Source organism: Prosopis cineraria, unplaced genomic scaffold (assembly GCF_029017545.1).
Source record: "Prosopis cineraria cultivar Desert tree isolate PC_DT_omini unplaced genomic scaffold, ASM2901754v1 PC10, whole genome shotgun sequence".
Taxonomy (NCBI): Eukaryota; Viridiplantae; Streptophyta; class Magnoliopsida; order Fabales; family Fabaceae; genus Prosopis; species Prosopis cineraria.
This window is the reverse complement of record NW_026555341.1, coordinates 25650129-25664336: the sequence shown is the minus strand read 5'-3', so window position 1 is coordinate 25664336 and position 14208 is coordinate 25650129. Positions and strand designations below refer to the sequence as shown.

The window sequence follows — 14208 nt, the reverse complement described above, 5'->3', positions numbered from 1 at the left end:
TTAAATTTTAATAATTATTTTTTATCAAAAAATAACGCATACAAAAATATAGTCCAGCATATGAGATTTGTCTCAATAATTTATAATATGTCAAGACATGTTTCTCCCCTCAGAAAGTCACAAACAAACAGGAACCACCTCTGCACATAATTGACATCCTGTACAACATTCTGATTACAGGAGGCATCCCCTCCCCAACCAACCAGTAAGAGAGGAAGTTTATATGATTCAAAGACCACAAATTTGGAGACTAAGGGGCACCACATCTCAAATATCAACCATTCGAACCAGCTTCTTATAAAGTATGCGATCGTCTCTCCCAGTGTTGCTCTCCAACAATGCACTTTGTACAAGTTCCTGATTTTAAGTAAAACATTAGAAGGCAGGTCTTGGACGAATATGAACATGGCAATAACATGCTAACAACAACACAAAAAAGAAAACATACTGTTCAGGCAATAAAGCATGAACATTTCAGAGATTATTCACCTTGACATCCCTGTGAGATAGAAATTTCCCAAGGTTGTGGATAATCAGTCTCATATCTTCAACCTGAAAAGCAACATATACTTCTCAACATTTTTCTTGGATACTAAGAAACAGTAAAAGATGACTAGTGCTTACCCTAATGTATCCAATCCGATTCCGATCAAAAAAATTGAAAGCCTGTTAAAAATTAGAAAGAAATGCGTCAATACACTTAAAAAAAAAAAATCTAACTTGCATGAGTAAAACAAAACCAGAGTATAAAATGCACAGGGAAAGACCTGCAACAGTTCTTTGTCTACAGCAGCCTCCTTATCAGCAGGGGTTTCTGCCTTACTTTTATCCACTTTATCTTCCCTTTCTTCAATTGAATGAGCATCAGACTTGGATTCTTCTCTCTCTTCTTTAACCTTATCTTCCCCTTTAGAAGTTTCATCTGCTTCTTTATCATCAGGTTCAGCATTTGAGCTGGCCTTTTGCTCTGCATTTTCCTCATTAGATGAATTGTGCTGCGGACTTCCATTTTCTATTTCTTCATATTCTTCAGGATCCTCCTCTGGATCTTCCTCCTCCTCCTCCTCCTCCTCCTCCTCTACATCATCCATCTTCAAGTCATCTTCCTTAACATCAGAGTCATCATTTTTTGAACTTTTCTCATCATCTGCTGCTGTGGTGTTTTTGTCAACATCAGAGGGCTCAGTTTTCTCAGAAAGATCATCACCCTTTGGTCGCTTTACAGGCAAATTTTTTACATTTTCCTTCTCATGGTCATCTTCTCGCTGCCTCTTTCGCTGGTTTCTTTTCATCAGAAATTTTATGCGCAGTTTCTACACATGGGGAGACGTGAAAAAATTTGCAGTTCAGGATGACTCTGAATGATCAAATCAGACAGAGATCAGCAAATCATATTTTTAACCAAACCTACCTGAAGAAAGGTCAAAATTCGACAACCCATTTGATACTGAAGCATTTCATACATTGATTCTGCAAATAACGAAACCTGCAAAAACAACAAAAAGATAAATCTGCTATATAAAAGACGTCTGAGTAATAACATGAAATCAGAGAGTACTCATTTGCTAAGGGGAAAAAATGGCCACACATGCAGGCAAAAGATATGACTTGCATTTCAAAAGCAGATAATAGCATGTAAACAGACCTCAAATGTTGATTCTTCGATGTCTTTGTCAGTATAATCCAACAGAGAATCCAATGAAAGTGACAATGAACGCAGCTGTACCAGAAATAACATACTTAGACAAGTACTTCAGATAGCAAGTGAACAAGATGAATTTTTTCTATAATTATCATACCTTGGATTCTTTTGATCCTTTAGTCTGGAGAATGAATCCAGGGTGTCGAGGAGGTTCATCAGACTTCCTCTTATCTTTAACTTCTTTAGCAGATTTGCTTTTAGATTCATCTTTCCCATCTCTCTCTTTCGTTGCTTTCACCTCTTTTAATTTATCACCATCTTTCAATTTACCCTTCCCATTATGATTATCCTCCTCAGAGGCTTTCTGCTTATCAATCCCAGTCCCACTTTTTTCACCAGCCCCTTTTTCAACCTTTTTGTCATCCAAGTCAGACTTTGTTTCCGATTTATTTGAATCAGCCACCTTATCTTGCTTACCAGGGGTTGCAGTCTTTGACTTTACTTTAGGAACTGTCTTTTCAGTTTGTTTGCCTCAATCAGAGAGTTGTTAGCATCACTGGTCTGCTTGGCAGTACTTTGTGCGTCAGTTTGTGCCTGAGCAGACGCTGTATTCCCTTCATCTTTAGAGTCGGCAGCCTCTGACTTGGATGCCCCAGCAACCACTTTCTTTTTAGGTACCCGTTTGATGATTTTCTTCTTCTTTGTGGTTTTCACACAAGAATCATTCACTGCATTAGCTTGGGGATCAGGCTTGTCTTGGGGTTTATCTTCAGAGCCATTTATTTCTTTCTTATCTTTCATCTCATCAGCATCTCCTTTCCCCACTGAAATACCCTCTGTAGTAGCCAATTTAGCAGAAGCATTATCACAACTCTTATCCCCACCATTGGAAGATTTGTTATCCACAACAGGAACATCTGAAGTCTTTTTGTCAGCATTATCCTTCTCATTCACTTTGTCTAGTTGTTTGGTGGCAGCATCATTAATCTTATTGGCAACTTTCTGCTTTACAACCTTCTTTATGACCTTCTTCTTTACAGACTTCACACCACCAGTTGTCTTGGCAGTGGCTGTTTCTTCTTGCTCCTTTTTCTCAACATTCTTAGCCTCCCCAACGTTAGGCTGATCATCTTGAACAGGTTTATTGTTAGTTGCTTCTTTCTTAACATTTTTGCTGCTTTTCTCCTTTTTGACATCACCAGGCGGTCCAGATGCTGCTGATTCTTTCTTCTTGTCTGATTTTTCTAAATTAAATGTAAGAAGAAAAATAAAAAGTAAGCACAGTTGGGAAAATGGATGGATGAGAAGGAAAAAGAGGTAGGATGACATGCACAAGATGAGGAATTTGTCCACTCACCTTTGGATGGTTCCTTGCTATCTCTTGACTTCTGTTATAACATAGAATAACTATTAAGACAGGAAATGCAACATGAAATAATATTCCCTATTAAAAATCAATCCCGCAAAAAGAAATCATGGGCATAGCAACTTCGTTAACAGAAACAGACCTCTCGTCTTAAAGAAAGTTGATGCTCTCTCTCAGCAACGACCTTCTTATGAGCAAGCCACTGGTTATGCCACGCATCCAGAGAAGGCAGGCAGTCAGACAAATCAGGAACAAATAATACAGTGATCTCCCTGTGGCTAAACAAACCATCTTTGCCTACTCTATCATAGTGTATCTGCAAAGTAAAAGCCACAATGATTAGGGTTTCCAAGCCAATTTACTTGAAGCCAAAATACATGAGCATATTAAGCCAAAGGTTAATTGCTGCTCGTGAAGCTCACAGCCCTCCATTTATTAGCTGTCATTCACAGTAATAACAAGTCAGTGACACAAAAAGAATTTTGTAATCAATGATCTACTTTTTCTTAGATATGAAATGACAGACACTAAATTTCTATATTTGAATACATCAGCCCTTTGGCATTTGTCCTTCAGTTGATGATCACGTCCGCAGGTATCCTTTTGTGACAGGGTTGGGAACAAATATTTTGATTTAATAATCTACTCAAAATATTCCTTGAAAAGATAGAGACAAAAGCATCATGCACACAACATATAACAGCAAAATGATCCATTGGGTTACAATTTGAAAAGCAAGAATCTAATTAGAACATGAATGATTTAGATGTCAGTTCTCAACAAACAGATGAGAAAACAAACAAACAAAAGAATTTACAATACAACAGACCAGTACCTCGAGGAAACGATTCCATCGCTTACAATTTTGCAAATCTAGTTGAATAATATCTTTGGCATGCCTACAAAATAAGAGAAACTTCTGTCAGGCCACTCCAGAAGACCAGTGTAAGTTGATAATCCTGTCTTAAGTACAAACCTAAGGGCTGTTCTGATCAATGACTTATCATCAACTGATGGATCACCCCCATCTGCTGATTCCCATGGCCCACCAACTGCCATGAAAGAATGGTCCTTCTTAAGGACGGCAAACCTAAGGATATTGCAAATATGAGGGATGCGATCATCAAAACATTTATCAGATGACAGATCCTCCAGAGCACTCCTGCTAAGTCCACTCAACAAAATTATCTGACATGGAGAAAACTTAGTTGTCAAGTAGTGGATGCACAACGGTATTCTTACAAAATGTATGCTTCTGACAAACGTATAAAAAACTAATGGGTAACTAGCCCCTCTAAAGCACCTACAAGATTTGTATACCAAGGAAAGAAACCATAATTTATAAATCCACCCTTTTTCCTGCCAAAAAATACACAATGGGGGCTGAGTTTTTTACAGAACTGAAGGAGAATTGACATTGATTTGCATGATAACCATTCACATATCCAGGATCCTATTATTGGTAACACCCAAAGTGGTTAGCAATTGTATATTTTATTATCTTCTTATTGTGTTCTACATTCTGCACTTCAAAGAAAGAAATGAAGAATCTGGCCATAGGCCACTTGTGTTTGACTACTATCATATTAAAAATTTTATTTGTGCAAGATTAAGCTTTCATGAAAAATGCACAAGACATCAAAATTAAAACTTGTACATTCAGTATGAATTGAAATTAAGAGTTAGTAGATACTCCCTCTTGGCCCTTATTGTAAAATACTTTCAACTGTTTCACATATCTCAAGAAAATTAGTTTTTTTTTCTTGATATCATAAAAAAAAGGAAATTTATTTCCTTTTTTACCCTTAATTTTTAATAATAATACACTACATTAAATACCTTCACGTTAATATAGAAATAGTAAAATTGAAAAAAGTGGTTTAAATATTACAAGATATCCTATATTTTAGACGAAAAATTACTTCTAAAAGGTTTCCTAATCCTATAAATCTGACTAGAGGGAATGTTAGTACTTATTAGGCCATACAAGAAACATAACAGCCAAAACAAATGTACTCCAATGGATCACATGATCTGCATCATATTCAAGAAAAAAATGTGGAATACAAAGTTCAAAAGTAAACCTACTTTGGCATTCCAAACTGTATCTCGTTCCACACCCGTAGGCAATGTTGTGAAAAGCTTCATGGATGATGGATCTTTAGGTTCAGCAGGACATTCTTCTTCAACAAAATCGTGCTCAAAACTGCTCCACTCAAAAAGGTGAGGAATATATATTTATTCATAACTTCCATTCCTCTTTTGACAACAAACCAAGGGGGTGTTAAAAAAACAAAGGCAATGAAATGATGAGCAACTGAAAACCTTGGAACCAATCAAGTGGATTTTGCACCACTTACCAAAAAAGGGTACGGGGAGGACGAACAAACATGATTTTTCTATTAGAAAGAAATCTTGCGATTGTTCAAATTTTAATAGTATATCTTATTTATTTACATTCAAATTTCACTGTATGCATATATATATATATATATATATTTATATCTCTTGTTTACTATCATCTTTAGAGTGGATTCTACAGAGAATGAAACTAATTTTGCTATAAAATAATATACATTTATGCATGAAGAAGATACCAGTTTACATATTTCAATTGCCATATGGCATGCTCCCATTAGTTTGAAAGTAAATAATATCAAATTTCTTGCTTTCAGAGTCGAAGGGAGTGTTCACAAATAACTAGAAGTTAACAAATTCTCCTTCTCTAGCCCATCATGATCCTTCTTGAATAAATTATTGGGCCATGCCTCCATATAAAAAAAAGAAATCCCAAGTTTTGGTTTTCATCCCCAGAATCAAGAATCAGACTAGTAATTAATAGAAATTCAAAATTACATCATATGTTTAAAAATATAAAAATGAAATACATTACAGAAAAAGAAGATTCCCCGTAGCTCTCATCAGTAAGGCAGAAACACACACACACACACACAGAGATAGAAGCTCAAAGATAATGCAGAAATTGACATGACTCTGACCAACAAAAAAAGGTACCTCACAGGAGTATGGATGGACAGTTTAATATCACTGTTTGGCCAGTTTACAACAGCCTGTGGCATTTTCAATATAATGTTAACTCATCATCCAATGATATCGATCACAAAAAGGAAATCATAGAACAGTTATACCTTGGAAAACTCAGGGGAGACAAAGAGTCGTGGGTATCGCTTATCTAATGAGAGGTAGTCCCTCTCTGTATCTACCAAACTAGATGAGTAAACCTGTTCAATAAGATTAAATAAACATTAAAAGAATTAACAAGTCCCATTTCAGGAGGGTGGACAACTCTCAAACGTAATTCTGAAGTAAGACTGCATAAACCCACAGAACCAGAGGTATTATGTTCAACAGATCAATTTACAACCCTTGGAGAGGTAAACTTCAATTTGGCATCAGAAGCCAATAATTCTTGCAGACCTATATGGCTTATTTCAACTAGTCTTCAGCTGGAAAACATTCCTTCCAGAAAGCTAAGAAGATGGCTGACGATACAAGGAATAAAGGACGAGGTAAGAAACAGCCAATAGGAAAGTCCAATAAGTGATCATTAAGTGGGGAGACATGGAACGACAAGATAAATCATGATCCCAAGAAAGGGGTGATTTGAAGATACACAGTCAATCAAGCAATATGATATAGATGATGATGAAAATAAGGTGTACAGCAACATACTTTATGATCAGAGAATTAGATGAAAAATGAGAATCCCCAGATAAAAGAGGGTTCAAGAAACGATAGAGTGTAAACTGGAAGTAGTTCTGCCATAGGAAGGACTAAGACTACTCTATCAAGCCCTCAACTGCATATCTCCACACCGTAAACACAAGAAGAATCTAGTTCCTTGCAGTGTAACATTCTGCTAATGATGAAGCAACTAAGATCCATTTTCTTTTACCTTGCAGACATATTCTCTCCTTTTTTCCTTAACAGGTGAATGGTGCCTTCAGCATAACAGAACACCGAGTTAGTTAAAAAAAGGCTGCAAGATATACCAGCAGCTAGATATTCAGAACCAGAGTAGGACGCAAACAAAAAATTGAAAATCACCAAGATCCACCTATGAGAAATATCATGATGTGGGGAGTCCCAACGTGAAGATCTAGCCTCCTTTGTCAAAGAGGAACCACGTGGATCTTTTGAAGTACCACTAGGACCTTTCGAAGTAGCACGAGGATCCTTTGAGGACCTCAAAGGGCTTCGTTCACGCCTAATTTCAAGTGCACGTTTGCGTTCTCGCTCCCTCTCCTTCTCCCGCCGCTCCAAAATGCGCTCCCTTTCACGCTCTCTTTCTCGTTCACGTTCTCGAACTCGTTCTCGTTCCTTCTCCCTTTCTCTTTCCCTCTCTCTCTCTCGCAAACGCTCCCGACGACGCTCTTCTTCCCTGAGCTCAAATTCTCGAAGATAGCTAGCTCGATCATCCTTGTGGTCCTTGTGCACCGAACGTGACAGCACACTTCCAGAATAATCTGACTCCATAGCACTCCCATGAAGTCCTTTCCCACTAGCATAGTCCCTTCCAGGTGGCAAGCTCACTCCATAACCAGGATTTGAAGCACTTTGGGAATATAAGAGATCGTCGACACTTCTCCTTGGAGCAGCCCCTAATATGGATGGCACATGTTGACCACCATATGAAGCAGCGCTTAGCATTGATGAACCACGGGGGTCAGCATCTATCCTTCCTCCATAAGACAGAAGATCTTGGGTAGAATGACGACTAGCAGCAGCCCTTACTGCAAGATAATCAGATTGTCTGCCAGAAAGGTGTTGCTACTCAGTGAAGGGAGAAATACTATTGCCATTTAAAATAGCTAGTCACTGTTGAGCAGCATCTGCCCAGCTTCATCAGAAATATAAAAAGGTAACCAAGCTTCTTTACAAAGAATTAGGCACTCTTTGCACCCAAGGAAAGGCCTTCTAGGTTAGTTAATAGTCAATGATATCATTTTTAAGTAACCACAGCTGGAACTTTGTTGCACTTTAACAAAACTACAATGCACAATCATTAGATAAATACCTGGTACTCCCGTCAAGTGAGGCAGACTGCAGAGACTGAGCTTTCAGCAATTGCTCTTGTCGAAGCAAAGTTGTCTGATCAAGGCGATCATATATTTCTGGTTGCTGGACATTGAGAAAAGAAATAGTGCAAAATGACAAAAAGATCACAAATAGACAGAAGCTGTAAGAATCTTTTTTTGGGAAAAGCACTAACCTGATGTTGATGACTAAAACCTACAGGATCAGTAGCATATCGACTAGCTGGATCATTCTGCAAGTCTCTACTCAAGTAAGCACTCTGCCGCTCACCATATTGTCGCCTCTCTATTCCAGAATAATCCAAAACCTTATCTCCGTACAATTGATCTGATTTGTGACCATATCCATGGCTTGAAGATGAGAGATAGTCACCAGAAGCAAACTTAGGTGAATCAGAAACACTCACAGCATAACCCCCACGACCTTCCAAAGCCGATGGCCCTGCTCCCTTGGCACTTAATGAAGGAACCTGCACAAAGTAGTTATATGATTCTTCAAATAAAGCCCAACAAAGACATATATAAATAATCTATAACTGAGAGTCACTATATCAGAGATTAGTAACAAAAGGGACTTTACTAAAACTGACCAAAAAAAAAAAGCAAAAGCAAAAGTTCAAACAGAATCAGTTTTAACAATCCCAACACACAACACTTTGAATGAGATAATATTTTTTTTTTTTGGCTAGAACGAATGAGGTAATGGAATTGATAACTATTAATTCAATCAACCTTCTCTAGGGAACAATCAAATTAATTTTCTTTAATTTGTTTAATATGTATGCAGTAGTTTTTGTCAGGTAAAATTGAATTAAAATTAAAATTTAAAATTATTCCTTAAAACATGCAAAAAATGGAAGAAGATCTATACAAATTACTGCTAAATAATTTTAACTGAAAAAAGAGTTGACCCACTGACCTGCTGTGCACTGCTCAAAGCAGCTGAGCCATAAACAGAACTATACTGCCCCCCATATTGGCCAGCAGTGGAAGAATGAGCCCGATAACCACTAACATCAACTTCCTGAGAAGTTCCTAATATAGCAGAATGTCGAGAAGCCACAGAATGTTGACCCACATCAGGTCCTCCAACAGTACCACCAGAATAACCAGAACCCAGCTATATAAATACCAAAATAAAATTAGGATCAGACCCTTGAATTATCAAGCTGACTGTATGGCATCAAAAGACAACAAATTATCTTGGTTACACTTTACTTGGTGATACAAATATGCATCTGGTTTGTACAACAAATATACACGAGAATACAAAATAGAATGACTTCTATATTCAGAAAAAAATGTCTAAAAAACTCCTCGCAGGAGGTACATCAAATTCTTTCAAAATGATGCAATAATTGAACATTGAAACATTAGATTTCTATCAGAACAGTGCTACTAATATGTTTCCTGTTTACAAACCAACAAAGACACGAGAACATTAAACAGCATAAAAAATTCTTCCATGACGAATAAACTCATCGCATGAGGAAGAAATTCCCAAGAACCCTCATATGAGGTATACTCATTCTTCCATACGTGCTAAGACAATTGAAAACATTGAAATATGACAATTCCATCAGAAAGCCTTGAGATTATCAGATGGCTTGTGATTGTGAATGGGTAAATAAATATAACGTCATTAGAGAAAGTTCTAACCAAACCCATCAAAAGAACGAAAGACTTACATTCTGGCCATATGCGGATTGACCCGCATAAGACTGCCCGTATCCGCTGCCTCCTCTGGAAGAATACATATTCATTCACATGAAAGGTAAATGAGAAAGACTGCGACGAAGAAAGACCCAAAAGAATCATCAGAAAATTGTCGTGAACATGAGCAAGACTATAAATTTGTAATTTGTTCATCCAGACCCTGATACGAAAATTAAGGCAAAATAACTACCTGCAAACCGAACCGAAATGAGACTTATATCAGATTGATGGGAACGAAAGACGAATACTTCTTTGAAGAAGTGAGGAACCCTAGACGAGTAAAGAAGCCGTCTCTGCAATTACTGAACGGACATTAACGTTATCCTTCAGAGAAAAGGATTTCGCTTTTGCACGCCCTGATGCCTAAAAACGTGAGAGTGGGCTGTTGCGGGTTTAATGGAGCTCGTTGGGCCTTTTTCATTAACAAAAAGGAAGCCCAATTCAAGTTGAGGAGAAATTTGAGCTAAAATACTTGATCTTTTTAGCCCAGGGCTAAAATACTTGATAAACTAACAACCTATATCTAAACTAAAATGTTAATTAGCGCATGTTATGTTAATCTTTTATAATTTATTGTAAATTCTTAGATAATTAATTATGATTCACAGATTTAGTATAACCATTTATCTATTGTACCGAGTAAAATATATATTTAATCCATTAATTTTATATGAGGTTTTGATACCTTAATTTTACAAAATATCTTTTTTATCATTTAACCCTAACATCTTTAGAATTGTCAATTAGGATCGGTCTAACTTTAAAGGGTTAGGGTTTAAATGGGTTAATCCTGATATGTCCAATTATCTCAAGGTTTCATTTTGCAAAGTCCAACCCTGGCCCTTTGAGCTAAAAGGTCGGCCATGCAGGTCTTGGCCCTATTTTTACAATTTAAAAATCTTAAAAAAATATTTATAACCCTAAAAGAAGTTATTATACATAAGATTAAGTTTAAAAAAATAAATTTAAGTCACTATACACCACGAAAAATATGTAAAACTTAAATATTCAAGTCTAATAGCAAATAGCAACATCAAAATTAACACAAATAAAAATTAAACTTTGCTAGCATCATTAGCTAAATCTTTATGAAGGAATGATGGGGGGAAGAATGTGTAACACCATAAAATTTTTTTCAAACTAAATAAGTGCATATTTGGTTTACATCCTAACCTCAATTAGAGTGAGTCAAACTGAGGTTAGGGAGTAAAAAAGTTAAAAAATGATGTTCGGATTAACAAAATATCTCAATCGTAGTTAGAGCTAAATGAGTGTTAATTCAAAAGCTATCAGCATTGGCCTTTTCTTTTGCATTGCGTTGATTTGGCCATTGGAAGCATTAATTAGCTTTTAAATTTGTGTGCTTTCTCTCTCCTCTCATGTATCCAAGCCACGAGCACGAGCTCTACTTTTCATTCTACTATGCTTTCTTCTCCCGTGCCTCGCAAGCTGATACTAAAGATCAATATTATAGCTCCACCTTCGTTGCTCATGTAGGTGGCAGTGTCCAAGCTGATCTCCACCATGTTGAAGCAAGTAACCTCCGGCCAATCCCCATCTTGCTATTATCTCTTCTTGTGTCCAGTGTGTCCTTACTTGGAAGTGGTCTTTCTCCCTATTACCTATTGGTCTCCGACATGGACAAACTTCCAATTGCTAGATCTACTCCTCGTCGCTTGTCCTTGCCAAGTAACCTTTTTCTTTTGTCTTCTTTCACTGCCTTCCTTGTTGCCTTTTTCATTCATGGTCTCTATTGCAAATCCCGGATCCCAGCACTTCTCTTGGTCATTTACCAGTAATGAGTTAATCCCTGTTGTAATCATAGAGTGATATATAAATGTGAATGGTCTCTTTTTGCATCTCTAGTCCATCCCAAGCCTTCGTCTCTTTTGCCTTTTTTGTTGCATGCATTCTCTAGTCTGGTTTATTGCATTCTCTCTATGGCATTTTTTGGTCTTTCGCTGATTTCTGGTCTGTTGCATTTTTCGATGTAGCATTCTCTAGTTTGTTGCATTTTCTGGTCTCTAATGGACGAGTTAGCGGAAGTTTCTTTTTTTTTTTTTAAATTACACCTAGGTGGAAGTTTCTGATCATCCTTGGCATAAGGAGAAACTGATGGTTTCTATTTATATTTTCGGCCAATTCTATTTTTTTTTGCTTGTTCTATGTTTTTGATGATCCCTAGTGATTCTAGTTTTTTTTCTTAGCTGAATGCTAGGTGTGCATCTCATGACTGAATGCTTGGTATTGATTCATTTTCATATATGCTTGGTAATTCTTGGTGATTCTTCATGTTTTCATATGAAATATTTTGGAGAAAAAAAAGCTGATAAATTGATACATATATGCAAAGATATTTATTGATTTTGTATGTTTGTGATAGTTGGCTAGTCTATAGAACAATGAATAGTGACAAAGGAAAAGATGTGTGGAATTCAACCTTGATAAAAATATTCATTAAGGAATGCTTGGAGCAAGTGTACAAGAAATAAAGGAAAGGAACAGCTTTCAACAAAAATGGGTGGTAAGCAATAATTGATGGGTTTGAGGCAAAAACAGGAAAAAAGTATAAGCAAAAGCAGCTAAAGAATGAACTGGACAACAAAAAGAAAGAATGGAACATATGATACAAATTATTTTCTAATGAAACTGGCTTAAAATGAGATAGTGTCAAGAATACTATTAATGCTCTGGATGAGTGGTGGGAGCGAAAAATCTTGGTATGGATTAGTTATTAAGTGTTGTTTAGATTAGAATTTAATTTGAGAATCTTAATTGTTGGTTACTTGAATGATTGCAAGAAAATCCCCATTGTGAAAAATTTAGACATAAAAGGCTGAGGTTTGCAAGGGAATTAACCTTGATATTCAGGGATGTCCTGGCAACTGGGAAATTGTACTATCTGCTATCCAGACCCAAATAGAGGATGATGATGATGAGGATGTGTACTGCCCCATTATTGACCTTCAAGAAGGATTCGGTAATAGTGAAGAGGAGCTAAATTTATTTAACACTGCAGTACCTATGGGGGTCACTGATGATTTGTTGGGCTTGAATGTTACCACAAATACTAGTGAAACTAGCGATGATGGAAGTCAAGGAAAGAGAAAGAAGGTTGGGGGAAATGGTGGGTGGAAAAGGCAAAAAGTCCCTGCCTTAATGAAAATAGCAAATGCGATGAGTGAAATAGCTAAGGATAATAAAGCTAGAACAGAGACAATGAACAAGATTTTGGCAAATGACATAGGAGTTTCTGAGGTTGTGGCTTACCTAAATGAACTCCCAGAAGTTTTTAGTGATAAAGATTTGCATTAGAGATGTGTCAATTTTGTTCTGCACAAGCCTATGCGACATACTTGTTGGCAATTTAAAGATCATCCCGATCACTTGGTCAATTGGTTGAAACACCAAGTCTACCATCTACCAGATTTTATTTCAAAGAATACATTTGGATGAATTTTTATATAGGCTTATGATGACTTGACTTGTGTTTGAGTTATAGTTGCTTTATTTTGACTTGTAGTTTACCATGTTTATGATACTTGGTTTGTAGTGAATATTTAATTCTTATCTAATGGTTATCTTATGCTTTATTTTTATGTTGTTGAATGATATTTATATACTATATGTTTTATATTATATGCAAATGATATTTACATACTATTTCACCTCAGGTTGAAAAATTATGGAAGATTCGAATGAATATATGTTAGGTTGGAATGAAGGTTAGGATGTAAATATGGCTCATCAACTACTTCCCTTGTTACAATAAGATATAAATGAGCAAGAAGAAATATGTCAATTAGTTAGTGAATATGTGATGCCATATGTGTGTAAAGAGCCATGGAGAACTAGCAGGCAAACAGGGCAAATATGGGTCAATGAGATTTTGCAAGGTCATCCTGATTATTGTTATGAAACGTTTCGAATGGAAAAACATTTGTTTAGGAAACTATGAGCGATACTAGTTGATCTTGGTCTAAAGAAATCTAAAAAAATAGGACTTGAAGAAATGGTTGGAATGTTTTTAAATACAGTTGGACCTAGAGTTGGTAATAGGATGACACAGGAATGATTTCTACATTCAGGGGAGATTGTCCATAGAAATTTTTATAAAGTATTAGCTGCCTGCCTTAACCTTTCCAAGGCAAATATAAAGCCACTTGATCCTTTGTTTCAACAATGTCATTCAAAAATTCAAAATGATCTACAGTATTGGCCATTCTTTAAGGATGCTATAGGAGTAATTGATGGCACTCATGTGCCATGCATGGTTAGTACTGCTAATCAAATTAAATTTATTAGAAGAAAGAGATATACAATACAGAATGTCATGGCTATATGTGATCGGGACATATGTTTTGCTTTTGTCATTGCAGGATGGTAAGGTACGGCTGATGATGCCTAAGTTTTTGATAATGCCATAT

At 36.5% G+C, this 14208-nt stretch overlaps 1 protein-coding gene across 1 annotated transcript; it reads right to left on the bottom strand.

The window, feature by feature from the left end:
* LOC129321625 (protein SHORT ROOT IN SALT MEDIUM 1) lies at positions 1-9834 on the bottom strand. Its single transcript, XM_054967460.1, is given in 21 exon segments — positions 1-357; positions 490-552; positions 625-666; positions 768-1313; positions 1412-1486; positions 1646-1720; positions 1800-2173; positions 2218-2886; positions 3000-3030; positions 3151-3324; positions 3844-3907; positions 3985-4196; positions 5097-5214; positions 6024-6079; positions 6158-6250; positions 6925-6970; positions 7087-7782; positions 8047-8150; positions 8242-8535; positions 8985-9185; positions 9754-9834. Coding segments are annotated over 21 exon segments (4104 nt in total). The 3' UTR covers positions 1-267.
* Between the last annotated feature and the right edge of the window lie 4374 nt (positions 9835-14208).